Consider the following 21,607-nt stretch of genomic DNA (forward strand, 5'->3'; position numbering starts at 1 on the left):
CCTTTTGATATGAGACTAGTTATAAACGATTGGGTGTTCTTAAAGGCAGACAACATAAGCTCCTCTTGGAATTTGAGAAGCCTTTTATGGACTTATCCTCGGTTTCAAAATCCGAAGGACCTTGAGCTCCAAGCTAAGCTCAAAAAGGCTCTGTCTACCATGCACAACTTCAAAACAATCTTATGTAGTCAATAGCTTTACTACGTTTTTTTTTTTTCGAAGGTGGTTGTATCATATCGATATGGGTAATACAAATCGGCTTTGGCAAGGATTTAGTCAGACACCAGGTGCATGTCGTATGCACCGGATTTTGAGTACCCCGATACGATACCTGGTACTGGTAAACACCAGCTTGATTATAAATCCAACAGGATCGAAGTTTGGTTAATCCATATGTTCACGACCTGTATCAATCATTGAGTGTTCGGTGAAGTGCTGGGTCCAGTATGCAGATGCATTGAAATCCATCGGTTGAGGTTTAGATTTATCTTCTTCTCCATCAACATCAAGAATTATTAGTCGGAAGAAGTTTGGTTAATCCATGTTCACGACCTGTATCAATCATTGAGGGTTCGGTGAAGTGCTGGGTCCAGTATTCAGATGCATTGAAATCCATCGGTTGAGGTTTAGATTTATCTTCTTCTCCATCAACATCAAGAATTATTAGTCGGAAGAACTATGTAATGGGGAATGCTTATTCTGTGGGCGCAAAGAGTTGTTTCTGGTTAACTGATTGAATACAGTAACAAATCATTATTTTTCCTGCGAAAACATCAACGACTCGGTGCTGGAAGGTTTTCTTGGTCTCAGCCTCTTCCCAAGAAAAATTGGAGCTGTAAAGGGTGTTTTCCATTTCTGAATTATCCGTCTCCCCGTTTTTTAATCGAGTTTATTGTTGCTTACGTTTATCACCTCAACAATTCAGAAACCAAAGCTCTTCTGCCATTTGTGATGCAATCAGCAAATAATTACCTCAAACAACTCCAGTCTCCCTGGGATCCATTTCAAACCAAAACCATAAAAATAGTTTCTGGTTTCTCTTATCCTGTCTCTCGCTTTCTCTGCTACCCTTTGGCTGTTTTCTTGTTTCCGTTCCTGTTTTCTTGTTCTTTGTACTGAAGACAGCGCCCGGGAAGCTCTGTTTCAGCGATCATCTTCGACACCCATTTCTTAATCGGCTTTCCTTCTTTGGACTGACTTCTTGAACTTCCCATAGTAATTGGTTGGACTCAATTTCGTGGCTTTTGTTTGTTTTAACGCCCATTTGCTCCTCTGGGCTTGTTTGTTCTGATACCATTGTTTTCCTCTGCATTTTTCTTGAAATTCTACCCTCGCTTCGGATTCTCTTCGAGTTAGGAACTCCTTTTGGTTCTCAAAGAGTCAGAAAGAAACATTAACATGGCTTCTCTGAGTCTCCTATTATTCTCTGTCGAAACAACGACAGAGAGTTCAGTTTTTCTTCAGTACAGAAACAACAGTCGGTGCAAATGTTCATGTAATGCTCTCCACCATAGAAGTTCTCCAAATGTTTTGGTCAGGAAGTTCGCAGAAGGCGGAAACTTTGCAGGCTCGATGGCAAATGGCAAGCAAATGTTGAGGTGGACTTGTGGAGGGAAGCTGAGGGGAGGAAGTATCAGAGATGCCGGTAGAAAATTTGTCAAAGATGATAATGAAAGTAGTGATGATGCCGAAGATGCCCTCCAGGCAGCCATAGAGAAGAGCAAGAAGATTCTGGCCTTGCAAGAAGACCCACTTCAGCAGGTTAAGCTAGTCGTGCTCCTGGAAATTTTTTTCCAAGATAGGTTTTTGTGAGGTTTTGTTGATGTTTTTATCGTGTAAATTTCTATTTTCTGTTGCTTCCAAGGTTTTACTGAAATTTGTTTGAGATGGTGAAGTGAAATAACACGAATAATTAAAAAAGAAAAGATATTGGTGAAAGTGAAAACTATTTTTGTGAACGTTTGTATGGTAATGCTGAATGAATCAATAAATAAGATCTCTATAGAAAGAAGAAAGGAAGATCAGACCAAGAAACATCTTACAGAGATTTTTTTTTTTTTTTTGGTAAGAATTTCCCTGATGTTGATGGAATGCGGGAATCACTTGCATTCCTTGATGTGATTCCAATGACTTCTTCAAGCACCATATGCCAGCTGGAATGTCTGCTCCTTGCGCCATTGTATTTGATCCTTTTGCTCTATCAATGCACTGCAAGTTGTCTGCCATTTCTGCTGCTGTTTATTTCTGTTTACATGTATAACTGAAACCAACTTTCCTTCATGTTTCATCTGTAATGGTGTAGATTGCAGAACACAAGAAACTTGTTTCCTCAATAAAGAATAGTATCATTAATGAAGAATCGGCTATATCTGCTGATGTGTCCTTCCCAGATATAGATCTTCCTTCAGGTGATGAAGACCTTGATGAAGTCTACAGTATCAACAGTTTCTCCAACAATACTGCCTATCCCACGGGTACTGAGACTCCAAAAACTCCAAGCGCTCAAGCTAGTTTTACTAGTGATATTGAAGTGAAAGAGAAAGAATACCGGAAAGGTTCAAAAACTGAAAGAATCACTTTGACGGTTGATTCAATTGAAAGTGTGAAAGAAACCGTTGAACCTTTGCTTCCATTGACTACACTTCCAGATCCCTCTGATAGTTATGTTTTAGAAAAAGAAAAGTATGAAGAATTGGAAGAAACAAATCTTGACAGTGAGCATGAAAGCGGTCCAGAGAAAGAGGATGTAAAGCGACCTCCATTGGCTGGGGCAAATGTCATGAATGTAATACTTGTAGCTGCAGAATGTGCGCCATGGTCTAAAACAGGTAAGTTGCCTTAAATGGAATAATGAGCATTTCTTGATGTTCTCTCTCTACATTTTTGGTGCAGAGCATTGTTGTAGACTATCGGAACTGATTATGAGTGACCCTATTTAGGTGGGCTTGGAGATGTTGCTGGAGCTTTACCAAAGGCTTTGGCTAGACGTGGACATCGGGTCATGGTAATCACTATGTGTACTTAGTCACACTCATCTGACTGTTCTCAAGAGAAAAGGATTGGTAATAAGTGAATCTGATAGTTTTCGAGAAGAGAAGAACAATTAATAAAGGGATAAATAGAGAAATGAAACTCTTTGGATCAAGAAACTCTTGTTCTCCTCTGTTTTGGCTGCTTCAAGCAAACAAGGTGGATGGCTTTCAAAATGTTAACAGCATTGCAGTTTCTAAGATGTTAATGGAGGCTGTCCAACCAGCTGCTTTGGTTGGGTTGAGTTTTAAATAGCTCATTTCAAAAAAAAAAAAAAAAAAAAACTCTAGCTTTTCCTCTTGTGGTGTAATTGAACTATTGAGATTTTATCTTTTTTTTTTAGGTGGTGGCTCCACGATATGGCAACTACCGTGAAGCCCAGGCAATGGGATTCTGCAAGAGATATCGGATAGATGGGCAGGTGAGAGTCCATTCTACTACTATCTGAGATATCTTATTTCCCTAAAGCACCATTGTCAAGATCCCTACTACTTGACCTTTGTTGCGACATCTTCCAGGACATGGAAGTAAACTACTACCAGGCATATATTGATGGTGTGGATTTTGTTTTCATGGATAGCCCTGTGTTTCGCTACCTGGAGAATAACATATATGGAGGAGATCGATTAGTAAGTTCTTATCCTCTATAAACCAGATTTCAACACATAGTTGTAAGAATCTAACTTCTAATTGTTTGGTCTATAAATAACCATATTTCTTGAGTTGATGTTGGCTAGCATGAACCCACTAGAGTAGTATTTGTGGGTCAGGAGCAGAGAGAAGGTTGTGGAGCAACAAATGGGAGGCAGAAAGGAGATTCTTCGTTTGTTGCCTTATCAACTTCACACTATTTTTTACTTTATGCAGGACATTTTGAAGCGGATGATTTTGTTCTGCAAAGCAGCTGTTGAGGTATGATTTTAGGCCACATCAGTCACTAAAAATGACTGGAAAAAGGGTGATTTGTGTAAAAACATTATTAAAAGAAGCCAAAAACTCGTAATTATTTTTGGGAGATTTTCCTCCCACTGTGGGTTGATTGCTACCGTTACCTTTGATTGAATACAATTTAACCATTAAAAAAAATCCAGAACTTGCTTCACATTTATATTGTCCTCGTTTTACTTGCTTCAAGCACCATTAAAAATGTCTTTTTCTTGTTTGATTCCTTTGATTGTTTGGCTTTGAAAGAAAGACCACCAGTTGGTTAGTTTAGCTTGTATCTACCTCATTATTTAAATGATGGGACCCATGAAGAATGTTTTCTGATCATGTTATTGAGAGGGATAAAGTGTGAAAGAAGTGGCTCATACCCGTGCACTAATGGAGCCATTAGATGAACAAACAAATTTATGGTTTGAATGTGCATCCCCTATTTTTACTGCATGTAGTTGTTTGATAGTTTTTTATACTGGGTGATAGATGATAGTTTCTTGTTCACCTCTAAAAGTTTCCTTGAAAGAGCCTACAAGGTCTATCATAGTTAATATCCCCTGAATCTTGTTAATTGATTCTATTAAGCCTAACACTTCTCTCATCAATCTCTCTGATGGTTTTCCAAATGCCCCCTAAAATAAGTGACTTACTTTGTCTCAGGTCCCTTGGCATGTTCCATGTGGTGGTGTTTGCTATGGAGATGGGAATCTGGTTTTCATTGCAAATGATTGGCACACAGCATTGTTACCCGTTTATCTCAAAGCATACTATCGTGACAATGGTTTAATGAAATATACTCGTTCTGTTCTTGTGGTCCACAACATTGCACATCAGGTTTGTGGTCCAAGCTTTATACTTGGGGAAAATAAATTTACTTATGGAATTTGTATCTATGAATGATAAACTAAAGTTTCTGATCTTTATACTAGAACATTATGAAGTAGTCTTAAGTGTTTCTTTTAGATGTGCATTTCACTTGGCCCACTAAAAACCCATGACACTTTTGTTCATTACCTAAATATGTCATTCTAAGAATTCTTCTTTGTAGCTATTAGTAAGATCAAGTTTATCTGTATAAAACAGTCTTCCATAGGTTTAACTTGTAATTTAAACAATAAACACAGTGATTTATTTACCTTATTATGGTTAACCTATATCCATAATGAGGCCTCTAGTATGGTTTGGGTGTTCTTTTTGTATGCTACGTGGAAATGGCTGCCACTCAGTGCTATAGTTTATACGACCTGTGGGTTACTATTTTACTGAACTTTACTTGTGGTCATGAGACATGCAAAAAATTCTTTAGAAAGGATAATCAAGAAAAATAAAAAGGATACTCGACCAATATAAAGTTATATTCAGATGCTTCAGAGTAAAAGGCATTTGTGGAAGTACTGAAGCATTGGCAGAGTCTGCTTTGCTTACTTCAGATGTTAATCCATTGTTGTTTTCATTCAGGGTCGTGGACCAGTAGATGATTTCTGTTATCTTGACCTGCCAGAGCACTACAAGAACCTCTTCACTCTGTATGATCCCATTGGAGGCGATCACTTGAACATTTTTGCTGCTGGTCTGAAAGCAGCTGACCGTATAGTCTCTGTAAGCCGTGGCTATGCATGGGAGCTTAAAACATCTAAAGGTGGATGGGGGCTACAACATATCATAAATGAGAATGATTGGAAACTTCAAGGTATTGTGAATGGTATAGACACAAAAGAATGGAACCCAAAATTTGATGTCCACCTCACATCTGATGGTTATACCAATTATTCACTGGAGACTCTTAACACTGGCAAGGCTCAGTGCAAGCGTGCCCTGCAAAAAGAACTTGGTCTTCCTGAGTGGCCTAATGTTCCTTTGGTAGGTTTTATTGGGAGACTGGACCAACAGAAGGGTGTGGACCTCATAGCCGAAGCTATCCCTTGGATTGTGGGACAGAATGTGCAATTGGTCATGTTAGGGACTGGTAGGCCTGACCTTGAACAAATGCTCAGGCATTTTGAACATCAACACCGTGACAAGGTCAGGGGATGGGTTGGATTTTCTGTGAGAACTGCACATCGTATTACTGCAGGGTCAGACATCTTGCTCATGCCATCAATATTTGAACCTTGTGGATTGAATCAACTCTATGCTATGGTATATGGTACAGTTCCGGTGGTTCATGCGGTTGGTGGTTTAAGAGATACAGTTGAGCCTTTTAATCCCTATGGTGAATCAGGTCTTGGTTGGACATTTAACAGTGCTGAAGCCAGTCAACTTATTCAAGCTCTTGGGAATTGTTTACTTACCTACAGGGAGTATAAGATGAGTTGGGAGGGGATTCAAAAAAGAGGGATGGTGCAAGAACTCAGTTGGGATCATGCAGCTCAGCAATATGAGGAAGTCCTTGTTGCAGCTAAGTATCAATGGTGACATGAACTGAGAAGGATTATAAGCATTTAATTTTGGTAATGGTTGGGCCCCTTGTCGTGACTGTGAAGATCTTCTCTTAAAATCTAGATGTGAAGGTAGGAGGAAAATCTGATGCATGCTGCATGCACGTCATTGCTGTTCTTTCTGTTTTTCCAAGTCCCAAGGAACATGATTCTCCTGTATCGTATAATCCAGTTGATGAGTGAACCAACCAGAACCATCATCAGACTTAAGGAGGACTTCACCTTCCTCTTAGAGAGAAGGTGGCCTGCTTGTGTTGTGGGTCCCCAGAGATCAGCTCATCTATTAAGAAGCAGGAAAGCCGACATGGTATAGATTTGTCCAACAAAATAAAAGAGCTGGTGTTGGAATTTCACTACTTCCTGGCTTTGTCTATATAACAGTGTTGATAATAGTTACGGTGGAAGTCTGGAAGCTTATTCATCAGTTAAAGCAAGTAAGATATCTTGGAATGGTTTTGCAATTAAAATGCTTGTGTATCACATTCAAAGTGAACTACTAATGCCACTGTTGTTATTTACTGAAAATGTGTCATCTATGTTGTTATTGTGTCATCTATGTTTGTTATTTATGGTGATAGGTTAATTCAAGACCGACCAATCTTAGCTTCACTCAATTTTTTGTACTCAAGAAATTATGCTATTTACAATAATACCATCTATTTCATTATATTTATAATAGTATCTTTATTTCTATTTTATCATACAAGCTGATAACAATTTAAAAAAACTCAAGTAACCTTCACTCATGAATACATGAATACGATCGGACGGTTGAGATAATCGTTGAACATGATCAGATGGCATGTTTTATATCAAATGATTTTTTATAATGGATTAGTCGTGCGTGTATATATATATATAGGATAAAAATAATTATAAATGGTTAAATGAAATATTAAGTGATCATATGAATTTAGGCTTATATTTTTTTAAAAGAAAAATTATTTGATTATAATTATTATTTTAGTATTACATATAATAGACTTTTTAGTTGTAAGGACGTAAGGGTGGGCATCGGGTTGGGTTTGATAGGGAACTGAACCCAACTCAAAAAAATCGGGGATAGGGTTACATTTCTACCCCCGCAGGACGGGGACAAAGATTCGGGTCAGGGACAGGTTTCCCCGAACTCGACCTGCGGGGATTTATACTTGTAACGCCCCTCTTTTATTTTAAAATGACACGAGGTTTAATAAATAAAAGAATGTAATTTTTTAACTTGTAGTTGGGGTATTTAAGGAACAAATTTTTTATTTCAAAACACTTTCTCTCGTGGATGCTTATACCCTTTTATTTAAAGTTAAATTTTAAATGTGTTTCCAGAATAAAAAAATTAAGAAAAAATGGGACTTCGAACCCTTACTTAGGGGCCGAGTCGGGGATGGGGACGTAGACAAGGTGGAGACGGAGTAGGGACGGGGTTGGTTTTTCGAAACCCCGTTCAGGTGTTTTTTTGGGAACGGGCGGGCCCCGACCCGACCGTGCCCACCGTTACCCTTAGAAAGACGGTTATTGGACAGTAATAGTGAAAAGCCACGATTGGTGCTGCCAGCTCAAATTCGCCTCTCGTTTTCAGAGTTTATTTATTAACTATAAAGAAGAGCATACGAAATCTATTCCATTGCCCTCCATCCAGGTCTCGATGGCGTATGCAGAGAGCAAGAGAGGAGTTCCATCTGCTTCAGAGTTTCAATCTATTTAGGGTTCTCTTCTTCCTGAGCTCCAGAAAAAAAAAAAAAAAAAAAAAAAAAAAAAAAGAATTAACACAACTTTCATTTGCCCAGCTGACTTGATGGATTCCTCTGGTTTGAATCGGTTTGATATCTTCGAGGTTTACAAGAAATACTTGGGTCGGTGGCTTTCTCTGTTGTTTCTAATCTTAAATCGTCACCATTGATTTTTCCTGCTTTTGAAGTTTCCTTTCTAGCTGCTTCGATAAATGCTGCCTCGGATGGTAACGGAAGAGACGAGCTCGGATTTTCTTTGGTTTTATGATGAAATTTCTTTGTTAGATTTGTGATTCATGTTAATATATTGGGACTTGATTTTTAAAAAGGAATATATGGGAACTTTTGCTCTCAGCTGTGTTATTGGCTGTCAATTCGATGAGCATTTGAAACTAAGAGCCGTCAAATTTTGCTACTGTCGCTAGTTCGACATCGGATACTGTAACCTTGTTTTGAAGGATGCCGTAGGTTCCTTTTTAAAATGTTGAAGCTAGGAAAGAAACTTCATATTTTGGGATTTCACAGCACCAAGAGCGTTTGTTATCGTGGGAAAACATTTTATGGTAATACTATTCACTTGTTATGCAATTCCATCTTCTCTTGTGAAAACAAAGTTCCTGATGCCTCTCCGATACACTCTGAGGAGAATTATAACCTGAACAAACCTCGAGCTAATGGAAAAATGATGGCATTTCGTGGTCAGGGCTTGGAGGATGATTCTAATTTGCTTGAGTGACATGTAGACCAAATATGTAAATTTTGTCAGGGTTAGTGCTTACTATCTATCTTTCATGGGAAGAAGCAATATAGCCCATCCGTACTACCCAAACAAGAAACACTTTATTGAATTTACAAATGCCTTGGTGCTAGCTCTAAATTTTCTTTAACTTTCTGCTGTTATAGAATTCTTCTTTTGGTGCCTTCCTCAAGTCACCCTTGCGGGAGATTAAGAATGTAAACCTGTTGATCAGTGTGGAATCATTTGCAAGGACATTTATTTTGGCTGAATATACTGAGATCGTAATTTGGACACATCTTACAAATGTTGAGCATGTAGGCTCTGTTTAACATTTGTTAGGTTGGCACGTGTCATATATATTTCTATAATATGAAACTTGTCTTGTTCTTTCACTGAAATGATCAAACTGCATTCAGTTCATTACATGCGATTGTTCAAACATCTACCTCACTTCTTCCTGTTTATGTCATGTGGCATGAATAAATTACTTACGCCTTTACTTTTCTGAATTTATAAATCCAGAGATTAAATCTAGTAATCAATATGAAAGTTCAAGAAATGACCTTAAGATACTTGCGGAGAAGACAGAATCAAGTGGACTTACCAGGTAATATTTCTCCCTGCTGAATGTCTTTTTAGAAGAGTTGATTCTGGAATGTGAGTAATGTGTGAAGCTGGATATATAATGTTCTCAACATTTAATAGACACGGGTTTATTAAAGCTTAGTATTAAATGCAAGCATTACTTTTCACTACCTATTATAAAGTTGGAACCAATTGCGAATAATTTTCATGTGTGAGCTGTTTATCTGTGAGCGCCTTTCTCATCATCTCTTCTTCACTGTTATGATGACAGGAACATGATTCTTGAGGGACTTTCTAGACTCATCTTATCGCTAAATTTGACGGTGAGCTGTCTTTTGTCCAGCTATCTTTTACTCTTTGCTATGTCAAATTTTTCACAAGGAAATATCGTACTAAAGACGACAGTGGAGGATATCCTTGAAGTTGAACGCTGATTTGTTAATAACGAGGAAATGCTGCTATTTCAAAAGTCATAATATGGTTTTTCCACGTGTGAGGGCATATGACTCTACATATACGTTAGAGTTGATGAGTTTGATCCACTGGTGAAAACATTTTCTGTTAATACTTCTATATATATTTATTTTTTAACAGTGAGAAAATTTTATTAGAGGGGGGAGACAAATGGCATGCCAAAATATGATGGACACCTAAAATATTGCATCAATAAAGGAATCAAATACAACTTGCAGAAATAAAAGAGGACAGAACAAGACTTAGACCAGGGATCAGTGATGACAATGCCTTGAAGCAAACCCCTTCTTTGGCAAGAAAGCAGCCATGTTCGCTGACTGAGGAATGTGGTGCCAAGTGATGGTTAATACCTTTTTTGTTTAATGTTTCCGTTAAAATCACGTGTTCTTCTAATTTTATTCTCTTTCTTTTTCTTTTTCTTGATGATGTGAGATTTCATGCTTTACAGGCAGATTCTCGTCAATTCATGTATTTCTATGATTTCGTCTTCTTCATTTGCTGCGAAAATGGACAGAAGAGTGTCTGTAAGGCTTTCAACATTCCTTCACCTGCTGTCTTTAACATGTTTGGGTCAAAGCTGATAACCTTCTGGAAGTAATTTTCAGCTGTGAGCATGGCAGTTGATGCTTGGCGACTGGTTTTGAATGGAAGATTCCGCTTGCTTAATCAATGGTGTGATTTTGTTGAGGTAAAATCTATACCGATGTTCTCAATGAGACTTGGCATTTTATGTTCTTTTTTTTTTTATTGAAGAGGAATAGTTGCAAACCACAACATGATTGTGACAGGCTTTCATGATGAAAAATGAAGGAAGAAAGATATCTCATGGTATAGTCTGCTGTAATGCATAGAGACGTTGTATGATATGGAAGCTGGGAGTGCGTCCCCACCACACCAAAATAGAAAACCGGATCAGGAAACAGAGGCGGGAAATACAGTTAAAAGAATTTATAGGAAATGTAAAATTAAGGAACGGATAGGAAATATTTGAGAAACTTCCATAAATTGTTAGTAAAACAAACAGGAAACCATTTAGAAACTTGAAGAAAAGGACAATTATGGATAAGAAGCATCCCAAGAGATACTATGTCAAATGGTTTCATGAATAACTAATGACAATTTTTTATTGCCAATAATTACTAGATAAAATTAAATAATTAATTAGCATTGAAAGATCTTACTTATTTGAACTATGTGCTTGAAATAAGTTTTTTGTTGAATTTTAGTTAAAGTTGTCTATATGTCTCAGAACGATTCCGACATGTTTTATTTTATGTCCCAAATGAGTCCCGGCAAGCTATTTGTGTGCCTACTCATAGAGGCGGGTCCCACATTTCACTTGTCTGGTGTGTTTTTGATCTCTGAGAAGGACCCTCTGCTTCCATATTTTAGTGAGATGAGATATCTCTTTGTTTTAAATTCAAGTCTTTTTTTTTTTTTTTTGCTTTACTGTTTTTCAGTGATATACAATATTCCTTGGCTGTATTTTGCGTGAATGCCTGATGTTTCTACTGGCTTGTAAGAGCACCTTCATGTTTCTTAACTTGTGGACATTGGACTGATCTGTTCTGGTTAGAAATTTATGCTCAATCAATGGTGCCTAGGGAGATTTCAAAGTTTAGTTTCTTTTAACTTAAATAAGGCTGTCAAACAGTATCATTTTCTCTTTGTGATGAACTTTATTATTTAAATATTTATTTAATATTTGGTGTGTAAATTACAATGGTTTATACCTGGTTCATCCCCTTTTGGCTTCCCTCTGTTGGTTGTATCTTTCCTTTCTTGCTGCTTTTTCACAAGGTCACTAACTTGTTGAATTTGCAAGCAGAAATATCAATGTCATAGTATTTCCAAGGATACTTGGCAACAACTTCTGCCATTTAGCAAATGTGTGCAGGAAGATCTTGGAGGCTATGACCCTAAAGGTACTTATAAAGTCTTGTCACTGAATGATTTAAAATGGAGTAACAATCAACCTTGTGCCTTCCTTCTGCTTGTATATCATTATCTTTAGTATTCTTTCTTCACTTCATATAATTGCTTAACCTTTCACCGTTACAATATATTTTTCTGTTACTAGCTAGGACACAAATAGTTTTTCTATAAAGAAGAAGAACGGATTAATTCATTCAACATCTTGCAGGTGCCTGGCCTGTTCTCATTGATGATTTTGTGGAGTACATGTACAGGTTTGATTGGATCCATATTCCGTCTTCGGTGGATTTATGCTTGTTTTCTGAGGACAATTTATACTTTTCCTGCGCCATTTAAACGAAACTTTATCATTTTCAACCAAATGAGAAGTAAAAAAAAATGTATTTTCACCTATATACATTGTTTTTCTCATTGACAATTTTCACTCATCTCTATTATTTTAAGTCACCAACATGAATTTTGTTTGCTTTTTCTAACAGATGGTAATTCTCTTCCCATCTTTGTTGTCTGACTCAATGTTGCCATTATTGCAGCATCTGCAGTGCATCTGATGATTCTAGGGATATGGAAACCCATAAACATGCATCAGAGACTATGCTCGGTACATCTTGACAAAATTAGTCAGCTTAAGTGTAAATATCTAAATAGACATGATTTCCACACTAAATCGGCTTTATCATGTTCAATTTGTTTGTACAGGATTGATTCCACATGCAGGCTCAAAGAGGAAGCCTGTGAGTGATGTTCCCATGCATGTTGTTGAACCCGTTTGCTCCCTCTCTCATGCATCAACAGACCTGAATCAACTTGCAAACTGCAAGCGTACAAGATCATTCAGCACCATGAATAACGTCACTAATAATTATGCTACCAGTGACCACCACATGGAAATCAACAAACAGCAGAACCTTGTGGGCAGCTCAAATAACCCTCCTTGTGGGGTTGAGGGTTCTCTATCCAACAGCTTCAATAGTTTCCTCACATTGGGCAGTTGCTTCCCCTTAGAAAAAGGACCAAGAGCTTCATATTCTAAGTCTCATAGTTAATTCTGGGTGGTATAAAGTTTCTTTTTCTTCTCTCTTTTGTCACATGCCTTCATTTTCCCGTGCTCATGATTTTGGCAAATAGATGTTATACCATTCTTTTTTTGTCTTATAAAATAATGTTGTTGTTATATAGCTGTGAAGGCTTGATTGATCTCTTCAAAATCTTTAAAAGTAAAATTTTGAAGTGAGAGTGCAGAACAGGGTTATGATATCACTTGGTTCATGTAGTGAGAGATGCTGTTTCTACTGAAGACCACTGGATTTAAATTGGTTTCAGTTGTTCTTTTTGAGTTAGGTGGGCAATACCATACAACCCTCTATATGGAAACCTTAGAGAGGGTGTTTTGTCCCTAATGTCTTGGATTTTTAGCAACCTAAATGGTATTAGAAAACCAAGATACCCACCCCAATCTGTTTCTACTGAAGTCAACTGGACTTATATTCCATTCTCATCCATGTTAACATCAGCTCTATGAAAACCAGAGTGGGTGAAACCGTCATGTAAGAATAACTAAATATGAAAAATCAGGCCAGACTAGAAGCATGACAGTCATGAAAGTAACTTGTGGAACCATGAATGGAGAAACATGTGTGGGATGCATCCATGTCTTCCAATTTAGGCCAGCCATGCTTTTTCTGTCCTTGTCTTTTGATTTATTTCTTTGCTGAAAATATGTAAAACAAAGATGGTTCCATTCCCTGAGGGAAATGATAGGGCTGGCTATTTATCGGAGTCGTATGTATTAAGATCCGAATCGGGTCACAACTCAGTTGAGTAGTAAAACCTCAAGGTAAAAGGGGTTGGTATTTTTTAAAAAAAATTATTTAAATTTTACAATTAATCCACGATTTCTTCTTATATTTCATTTTTTATAATTTAGTAAATTAAAAAAAAATTAAAAAATCCAAAGATAAATGACAAATGAGACGTAATTTTTCTGTTCAATCCAGTAGATTCTCCCGCCGACTATCCCAAGCAACTCTAGTCGGATGCGGAAAAAAAAATCTTCTGCATCAATGAGATTTGATAGACATGAACAGGAAGAAAACAACTTTCTAGAATTTTCCACAACGTTCTCTGTGGGCGGCGGCACTGTCCCCCTTTATATAATAAGCCCCTTTCTCTCCACCCACTTCCTTCCTTATCGTAGTTTGTTTATTATTCTGATTCCACTCTCTTCTCCGGTTTCTCCTCCCTGCCGCCCTCAACTTTTAGTTTAGATTGTTTCAGTTTGTTGATCGGTTTGATTTAATGGCGGCGGAGAATGATTCGGAGGCTTCGTTTCTGGTGCGTCTGATGAGCTCCCAGAATAGGGAATTCTCCATCTTCGTTCCTCTCGTCTTGGGCGTGATGGGTCCTTCGACGAGGGGTGATGGGGATGGAGACGGAGGACAGAACCCTGCGGAGGATATGCAGGAGGGACAGGAGAGGCTGGTGCTCATCAACCCAATCACGCAGGGGATGATCGTCATCCAAGGAGGGACCAACCTCGAAGCCCTGGTTCGGGAGATTTCCGAGATGGAGTCCGGAAAAGCGGTGGCGCCGCCGGCTTCCAAGGCGTCGATCGAGGCCATGCCCACTGTGAAAATTGACGTCAAAGGAAGCGATGATGATGGCGATAAGGACTGCGCGATTTGCTTGGAAGAAATGGAGGAGGCTAAAGAGATGCCTTGCAGGCATCGTTTCCATTCGAATTGCATCGAGAAGTGGCTGGGGATGCATGGGTCGTGCCCGTGTTGCCGGTACGCGATGCCGGTGGAAGAAGAGGGAAAGAAAAGCGTTGGAGCGGCGGGAGATGAAGGTAGGAGAAGGGAGATATGGGTTAGTCTATCGGTTAGTGACACTACCAATAGGGATTCTACCACTACAGATGCAGCTGCCGATGATCAGACAAGTGGGGATCAATAGTAGGATATCCGTTGTTTACAATGAAAAATTATTTTTTCTCTTTCTTTACTTTCGAGTCGATGTACACACTACTGTCTAAAATGAAAATTCTTTCTTTTTCCTCTGTTGCTGTAAATTACAAAATTTCTGTGGCTTGAAGCCGCTGAATTGGACGAAACTGCTACCTGAACGAAAAGTCCTGCATCCATTCAAAGACTCAAAAGAGTATCAAAATGATATATTTTCTCTCACCGGAGAAGATCTGTTTCTGGAACTAAGCTGTCATTTAAGGGAAATGAGGTTTGAGATGTGAGATGGTTCCATTCGACTGTGTCATGTTTCAGTGGTGAAGGAGAGGGTGAAGATGGGAATCTGTAAAAGGAAAGCGGGTCGATAGCTCTCATGGTGATGTTTCTGTTGGTTGGCGCCGAGTGAAATCCTAATCCGAGGGTGACGAGGGCATCGCTTTCGGAGAAGGTTCTTGTCCGGTTTGTCCAGTTCAATTTGCAGTAACAGTGGAGGGATAGCAAGATTCGACCCGACTGAGTTATCTTTAGTAATTGGGTCTGACCTGTAAATTCGTATCCGGCTCATTGTGGATTTGAGTTAACCCACTTAAGGATAAATAAAATAAAAAATAAAATAAAATAAAATGTGAGAAAATAAATATAATAATTAAAAATTTAAAATATAAATATTAACTAAATTTTTATTAGTAAATAAGTTGTTTTAAGTAATAAAAAATAAATAACTTTCTAAAATTAAATGAGAGGTTTTTGTGGCATGGTTGATCATAGAGATAGTTATTGGGTTAAGTTTTTTAATGAAGATAAAAAAAAAGTTTATACATTTATCAATAATATACAACAATTTTTAAAAATAAATAAATTATATAGACCAATTAAATTGGTCTTCAATAAAAATAGTAAAAAAGTTCTTTTGTCAATTATTTTAAAATTTATATTTAAGTAGGTTAAGTGTCTCCATTTCATTTGTCGCTAAACTAGGTGTCACACCAATTTTGTGCCCCACTGATGAGTTGTAGCTCTCATATCAATTCAAAGTGACTTGGATCGACAAAGTCGGATCCGGACCCACCAAATTGATACCTAGGGGTGGTGGCATCGAGCCGAGCTAACCTGCATATGTTCAAGTTTTGTTTGATTTAAATACTTCGAAAGTCTCAAGCCTAAGAATTTTAACCGAGTTTGAGCTCGAGCTCAAGCTGGGTTCGAGCTTTAACCTATACTTAAAACTTTGTATAAAATATATATCTAATATTGAGTTCAAAGAATCCATATAAAAATATGAAAAACATAAATTCTGAACTACATTGCACGGAGAGTCTTCAAAGCAGTCCCTACATAACCCCACAATGAAACTTAACAAAAGTAGGACACTAATGAAACCTGCCACTATAATTAAAGCGTTCCCACTTCTTATAATCTTATTATAATAAGAAATTTAATGTTGTCAAACCACTTTACAGAAGAGAACTTGTCGACAAGAAGGTTAATTCTTTTAGTATCAAAGAATTTTCAACTTGCCCATTTCTGTTATGGTCCTAAGGTTAAGTACTTATGCCTTCTGCTCCTAACAGGCCGGTATTTTGAATAGTATTGGCTAGGTACTTATCATTTGGTATTAGAGCGGCCTCCCACGTCGCAAGTTTAAATCCCCGAGGGGAGTCCCGACGCGGGTGATTACGAATCCCGAACGCGGGCGCCGTAAGGGATTATGGGATCCTGATCCGGCCCCCTGTCGCTAAGTGTTAAGCCGCCATGGACATCGGCTCGCGAAGGTGGGGTGTACTGTTATAGTCCTGGAGTTAAATATCTATGCCTTCCGCTTCTAACAGGCCAATCTTTTGGGTAGTATTGGCTAGGTGTTTATCATGTACTATTATAGTCTTGGGGTTAAGCACCTATGCCTTTCGCTCCTAATAGGCCAATCTTTTTGGTAATATTGGCTAGGTACTTATCATTTGGTATCAGAGTCGGCTCGCAAACTTGCAATCAGAATCACCGCTTATTCGAGTTTGGCTCGTTTACTTAAATGAATCGAAAATCAGTGTCCCTCAAACTAGGGGTGGCTTCGAACCGAGCAGGTTCGCAAGTCGGCTCGGTTCGATTCGTCATTTATCGAGCTCGAGCACCGAAATCGGCTCGTTTACCTTAACGAGCCGAGCTTGACCAAAGCTAGGTTCGGTTCGTCGGCTCAAAATGAGTCGGATCGGTATGAATCGGTAACGGGATCGCGAGTGAGGGGGGAAAATTTTTTCCTCCCCCCTCGTCACCGTCGACCCCTCCCATCGGTTGTTGTCGCCGCCTCTACCGCCGTTGTAGCTGTTCGCCGGCGTCTATACCGCCGTCGCAGCTGCTCTGTGGCCGCCTCTGTGGCCGTCCGTTCGATTTCTTCCTCTCCTCGTCGTCGCCGCCGCTTCCGTCACCGCCGACTCCGTCGTGGCCGTCATCCCCGACGATAGGTCCTCCCCGGCGCTGTAACCCCCTTCCCTCCACGTCGTCTCGGCGGAAAACCAGAACAGGGGAGAAATAATCTCCCCCTTCCTCGGGAGATCATAAAATAAAAAAATAAAAAAAACTTTTTCCTCTGAAAAAAATTTAAAATAAATTTTATAAAAATAATTTTCTATAAACTATTAGTGTCTCATGTTTTTTTAAACATTTTTATAATTGAAATTTTTTATTAAAAATCATATAATTTTCTAAGTAAGATTTTTCGTACCAAGATCGGGTAGAAAACTGTATAGAAAATTTTTGAATAAGTATTTAACAGTTGATGCTGTAATACTTTTAGCATGACGCAATTTTCATTGCAATTTTGTGTTTGATATTTTATTTAATTAAAAATTTATCGATAAGAATAATAATATATTAGATTGATTATTAATTTTTATTTATTTCCCTAGAAGAGACAATAAAAGGTCCATTTAACTTTCCTAAGAAAATTTTAAAATATTTCCTGTAATTTTCTAATAAGTCACTAATAGTAATAAGATTTTATTTAAAGGTTTTTTTGGGAATATGTATCATAGGAAAAATATTTTTAGTTTTTCCTAGAATATAAATTTTTATCTAGGGGCACTAAGGAGGCCATAATAAATTATGGCCAGATTCAAAAATTACAAAACAAGCTAGACAACAATTGGAGTAAAAAATATTAATATTGGTGCATTTTAATGCATTATTGAAATTCAATCCTGAACCTCCCCTATCATTATATTTTTTAAAAATGTATGCATAATTTTATATATAATTTATTCAAAGCCACCCCTACATGCGAGATCATAAACAAGGAAAAAAAAAACTCTTTGTCCCTTCCTCATGGCTCTTAAATAAATTGAAAAGATATTTTAGTAGAAATACGTTTCTAGAGACTATTAGTGGTTTTTTCAATAAATGTTGAAAAGACATTTTTAATAGAAATATAGGGACCATTAGTGCCTCATATTTTTTCAAAATATTTTTCTAATTATAAATTCTTTTTAAAAAATCATATAATTTTCCAAGTAAGATTTTCTTGCCAAGATGGGTTAGAAAACCATATAGAAAATTTTTGAATAAGTATTTGACAGTTGATGATATAATACCTTGAGCATGAGGCAATTTTCATAGCAATTTTGTGTTTGACATTTTATGTGATTAAAAATTTATCGATAAGTATAATAATATATTAGATTAATTATTATTTTTTATTTATTTCCTTAGAAAAGGCAATAAAAGGTCCATTTAACTTTCCTAAGAAAAATTTAAAATATTTCTTGTAATTTTCTAGTAGGTTTGTAATAGTAATAGGAATTTATTTAAAGGATTTATAGTTTTTATTTGGGTGATTGTAAATTGATAGTGATATTTTATTTAATTTTGTTGTGTTTGATTATTGTATGGAGTTTATTTATAATGTTATGCAGTGTATGGAGTGTTTAGATTATTTTATGGAGTGTATAAACAATTTCATGAAGTGTTTATGGAATATATAGATAATTTTATGGAGTGTTTATGAAGTGTTTATGCAGGTATTATGTATATTGATTATGCCTAATTTTAAGTAGAGGTTATGCCGAATTTTATACAAGTATTATATATATAGATTATGCTCAATTTTAAGTAGAGGTTATGCCCAATCTTATACACATATTATATATATAAGTTATGCCCAATTTTATGTAAAATGTTTGATATATATTTTTTGAAAAGTTTTAAATGTATGTTGAGGGTCGAAGCTCGGCTCGAACTCGTTGGGCTCGAGTTCGATAACAATTTTAGGTTCGAGACGAGGTTCGGCTCGAAGCTCGGCTCAAAATATTTAAATCAAACTCGATTCGAACATAAGCAGGTTCGGGCTCGGCTCGGCTCGATGCCACCCCTACCTCAAACTGAACCAAACTAGTGTCCAACCAAGTTCGAGCTACACGTGAACCAACTCAGTTTAATGCCACATAAAGGGTTAGTTGGAAGAGATTGGACTATAACAAAAGAGTCAAATCTCTCTTTATGACTCAATTTCCTTAGTCCAAAATCCGACCCGATTCACCTGAGTCACATGTGCAATTAAGAAAACCATGTCATCAAGTGATTATAATTTTTTAAAAAAATAAATAACTTTATTATAATGATTCAGTGACTCCTGTCTCTCATTATTAAGCTCATTAGATTACAATGATACAGTCACTCCCGTCTCTCATTGATAATCTTCCTCCCTTGGTACCTCCCTAGCATTAACAAGGTTGCCATAGGATTCGTCCCTGGTGAAATCGACAATGTCGACCCATCCACAACTCTCAACCCAGAAACTCCATAAACCCTGTACTCTTTATCAACCACAGATCCCACGACACACCCTCCATGGTAATGGTAGAATGTCCTCACTTTCTTCCTGCATATATCCATTAATTTCCTTCTCACATCCCCTCCTCCCAAGTCAAACCCCTCTTGCCTTCTTCCAGTAAATTCTTCCACTGGCTTCGACTGTGCAATTCTATTTATCAACCAGGTCATCCTCACACATTTCCTCAAATCCCTCTGATCAGCCAAATAGTTGAATCTCACGTATGGATTCTTCCTGGGATCCGTGCTTTCCAATTCTAGCACCCCTTCGGATTCTGACTTGGCAAGTTTTGCTGTGATGGGGAAGATCTTGGAAGTGGGGCTCGAGGGGAGGATTATAGACTGAATTATGAATTGAAATTTGTCTGCGATGCCCACGACCTGAGGTGGGTCAGTTGGTAATTTCTGGAGTCGATGTGAAATGTTAAATAGAAGAGCGATTGCTGGCATGTCCTGGAAGTTTTTGCCCACTTGTGGGTGATGAACGAGAGGCTTGATGTTGAAGCGTTTGAGGTGCTGCTCTGGTCCGATGCCACTTAGCATGAGGATTTGTGGACTCCCTAATGCACCTGCAGATAGTATCACGTCGCCCCAGTATCCTGATTTGTTCAGGTAGACTTGGTGTAATTCAGTGGGATCGCCATTGCTGTCCATGAATCTTATGCCAATCGCCCGGGGCTTCTGTCGTCCTGTATATGGCAGAAGATGGGTTAGAACAAGAAATTGTCAAACTTGCATCTTTTTTTTTTTTTTCTTTCTCGATCAAATTTGCATAATGAAATGAATAGATTTTTTTTCATTGCCATGATCATGGAAGATGACATTCGTGACGGTTGCATTGACAAGTACAGCGAGGTTCTTCAAGTTCCCTGCACGAAGCAGATCAGCAGAGGTGTGTCTCTTTCCATTGTTATCAAAGATACTGCCGCCTATCTTAGTTCCCTCAATGTGTTCCAAACTGAAAGCATTGTAAGGGAGGACCTTTCCCTCGATGTAGCTGGCGTTCGCTACAGACTGCCATGGAGTCAACCTCTGTGGTTCAAAAACAATCTTGGACTCCACCCATTCGTAAGACTCTTTAACCAACTCTCTGTCCCACCCAATTCTCTCAACGTCATGTTCACTAGCCCTGCTATAAAATCCTCCATTAATGGCAGAGGACCCGCCTAGTACTCTTCCTCTGTGATTGGCCACTCCGTCCTCCGAGACGAACGCCTGTGCTATCGATGAAAACTCGTCCGTCTCTATCAAGGGGAACCCAAAATTATTTTTTTCTTCAACGAGTGGATTGCCAAAGGGGGAGCCACCGCGCTCCACCAACAGCACAGAGAACTTCTCAGAGAGAGTTGCAGCCAGTGCGCATCCGCTTGTGCCTCCTCCAACAATAATGTAGTCAAATGACCTGCCTGAGATGCCCTTAACATCTGTTGTCATGAAGGGAATTGGAGCTCCTGAAATGTGAACAGAGCAGAGCATTCATTCATGTAAGATACTGCAAATATGTGAAACTAGTGAGAGGTTGATCAAGAGCATGAAATACCTTCACTTGTCGACGAAGATAAGAACCAAGTGAAGAAGACGAGGAAAGCATGAAAGCAGCCATGGATGAGCCAATGGATCTTCATAAGAGCAGGAGAGCTTAAGAGGAGGGAATGTGGGATATTAATCCAACTGCACTCACAGATTTATAGATAAATCTTTTCAGATGGGAGAAAGAAACACGCCATTGACTTGATCTTGCATGCTTTTCTTGCTTTTGCCATGAAAGAGATAGCATGTACGAGCTCTGATCAAAGAAAAGTTTTTACAGGGTGGTTGAATGAAACAAAGAGAAGGAGAGGCGTGAATTATTTGTCAACCATTCAACAACCATATTAGTTGTTTATGTGTGAATTATTTGTCGAAATATTCAAATTCAAACTTAATCATTCAAGCAAGCAACTATATTAGTTTACGTGTGAA

The 21,607-nt window shown here is 38.0% G+C and overlaps 4 protein-coding genes across 4 annotated transcripts; 3 read left to right on the forward strand and 1 right to left on the reverse strand.

Moving 5' to 3' along the window:
• The first annotated feature begins 711 nt into the window (after positions 1-711).
• Positions 712-7,002, forward strand: LOC137940353 (granule-bound starch synthase 2, chloroplastic/amyloplastic-like). The gene is made up of 8 exons (XM_068785379.1): positions 712-1,761; positions 2,303-2,828; positions 2,940-3,004; positions 3,374-3,451; positions 3,549-3,659; positions 3,898-3,942; positions 4,627-4,800; positions 5,425-7,002. Exons 1-8 carry the CDS (start codon positions 1,399-1,401, stop codon positions 6,379-6,381), a joined length of 2,319 nt encoding a protein of 772 aa, XP_068641480.1. The 5' UTR covers positions 712-1,398; the 3' UTR covers positions 6,382-7,002.
• A 964-nt stretch (positions 7,003-7,966) lies between these two features.
• On the forward strand, positions 7,967-13,107 carry LOC137941645 (defective in cullin neddylation protein AAR3). Its single transcript, XM_068787145.1, has 9 exons — positions 7,967-8,254; positions 9,393-9,477; positions 9,727-9,778; positions 10,378-10,453; positions 10,535-10,617; positions 11,758-11,854; positions 12,073-12,118; positions 12,398-12,465; positions 12,564-13,107. The coding sequence occupies exons 1-9, from the start codon at positions 8,197-8,199 to the stop codon at positions 12,908-12,910; spliced, it is 912 nt and encodes a 303-aa protein (XP_068643246.1). The 5' UTR covers positions 7,967-8,196; the 3' UTR covers positions 12,911-13,107.
• Positions 13,108-13,964: 857 nt separating this feature from the next.
• Positions 13,965-14,922, forward strand: LOC137942004 (E3 ubiquitin-protein ligase MPSR1-like). The gene has a single exon (XM_068787663.1). The coding sequence runs from the start codon at positions 14,163-14,165 to the stop codon at positions 14,817-14,819; it is 657 nt and encodes a 218-aa protein (XP_068643764.1). The 5' UTR covers positions 13,965-14,162; the 3' UTR covers positions 14,820-14,922.
• A 4,529-nt stretch (positions 14,923-19,451) lies between these two features.
• On the reverse strand, positions 19,452-21,263 carry LOC137941800 ((R)-mandelonitrile lyase-like). The gene is made up of 3 exons (XM_068787383.1): positions 21,186-21,263; positions 20,449-21,096; positions 19,452-20,334 (listed from the first exon to the last, which is right to left on the reverse strand). The coding sequence occupies exons 2-3, from the start codon at positions 21,077-21,079 to the stop codon at positions 19,487-19,489; spliced, it is 1,479 nt and encodes a 492-aa protein (XP_068643484.1). The 5' UTR covers positions 21,080-21,096; positions 21,186-21,263; the 3' UTR covers positions 19,452-19,486.
• Between the last annotated feature and the right edge of the window lie 344 nt (positions 21,264-21,607).

The sequence above is a fragment of the Aristolochia californica genome, unplaced genomic scaffold (genome assembly GCF_029961685.1).
Source record: "Aristolochia californica isolate CCGP_79_NKW_82.1479 unplaced genomic scaffold, dmAriCali1.0.hap1 SCAF_9, whole genome shotgun sequence".
Taxonomy (NCBI): Eukaryota; Viridiplantae; Streptophyta; class Magnoliopsida; order Piperales; family Aristolochiaceae; genus Aristolochia; species Aristolochia californica.

Excerpts from the sequence above, each read along its gene's own strand:
- LOC137941800 (XM_068787383.1), bottom strand. The coding sequence starts at position 21,079 with ATGACAACAGATGTTAAGGGCATCTCAGGCAGGTCATTTGACTACATT. Across the intron at positions 20,335-20,448 it reads TGTCATCTTCCATGATCATG|GACGACAGAAGCCCCGGGCG; the intron begins GCAATGAAAAAA and ends TGCCATATACAG.
- LOC137941645 (XM_068787145.1), top strand. The coding sequence starts at position 8,197 with ATGGATTCCTCTGGTTTGAATCGGTTTGATATCTTCGAGGTTTACAAG. Across the intron at positions 10,618-11,757 it reads AATGGTGTGATTTTGTTGAG|AAATATCAATGTCATAGTAT; the intron begins GTAAAATCTATA and ends ATTTGCAAGCAG. Across the intron at positions 11,855-12,072 it reads TGGAGGCTATGACCCTAAAG|GTGCCTGGCCTGTTCTCATT; the intron begins GTACTTATAAAG and ends AACATCTTGCAG.
- LOC137942004 (XM_068787663.1), top strand. The coding sequence starts at position 14,163 with ATGGCGGCGGAGAATGATTCGGAGGCTTCGTTTCTGGTGCGTCTGATG.
- LOC137940353 (XM_068785379.1), top strand. The coding sequence starts at position 1,399 with ATGGCTTCTCTGAGTCTCCTATTATTCTCTGTCGAAACAACGACAGAG. Across the intron at positions 3,660-3,897 it reads TATATGGAGGAGATCGATTA|GACATTTTGAAGCGGATGAT; the intron begins GTAAGTTCTTAT and ends TACTTTATGCAG. Across the intron at positions 4,801-5,424 it reads TCCACAACATTGCACATCAG|GGTCGTGGACCAGTAGATGA; the intron begins GTTTGTGGTCCA and ends GTTTTCATTCAG.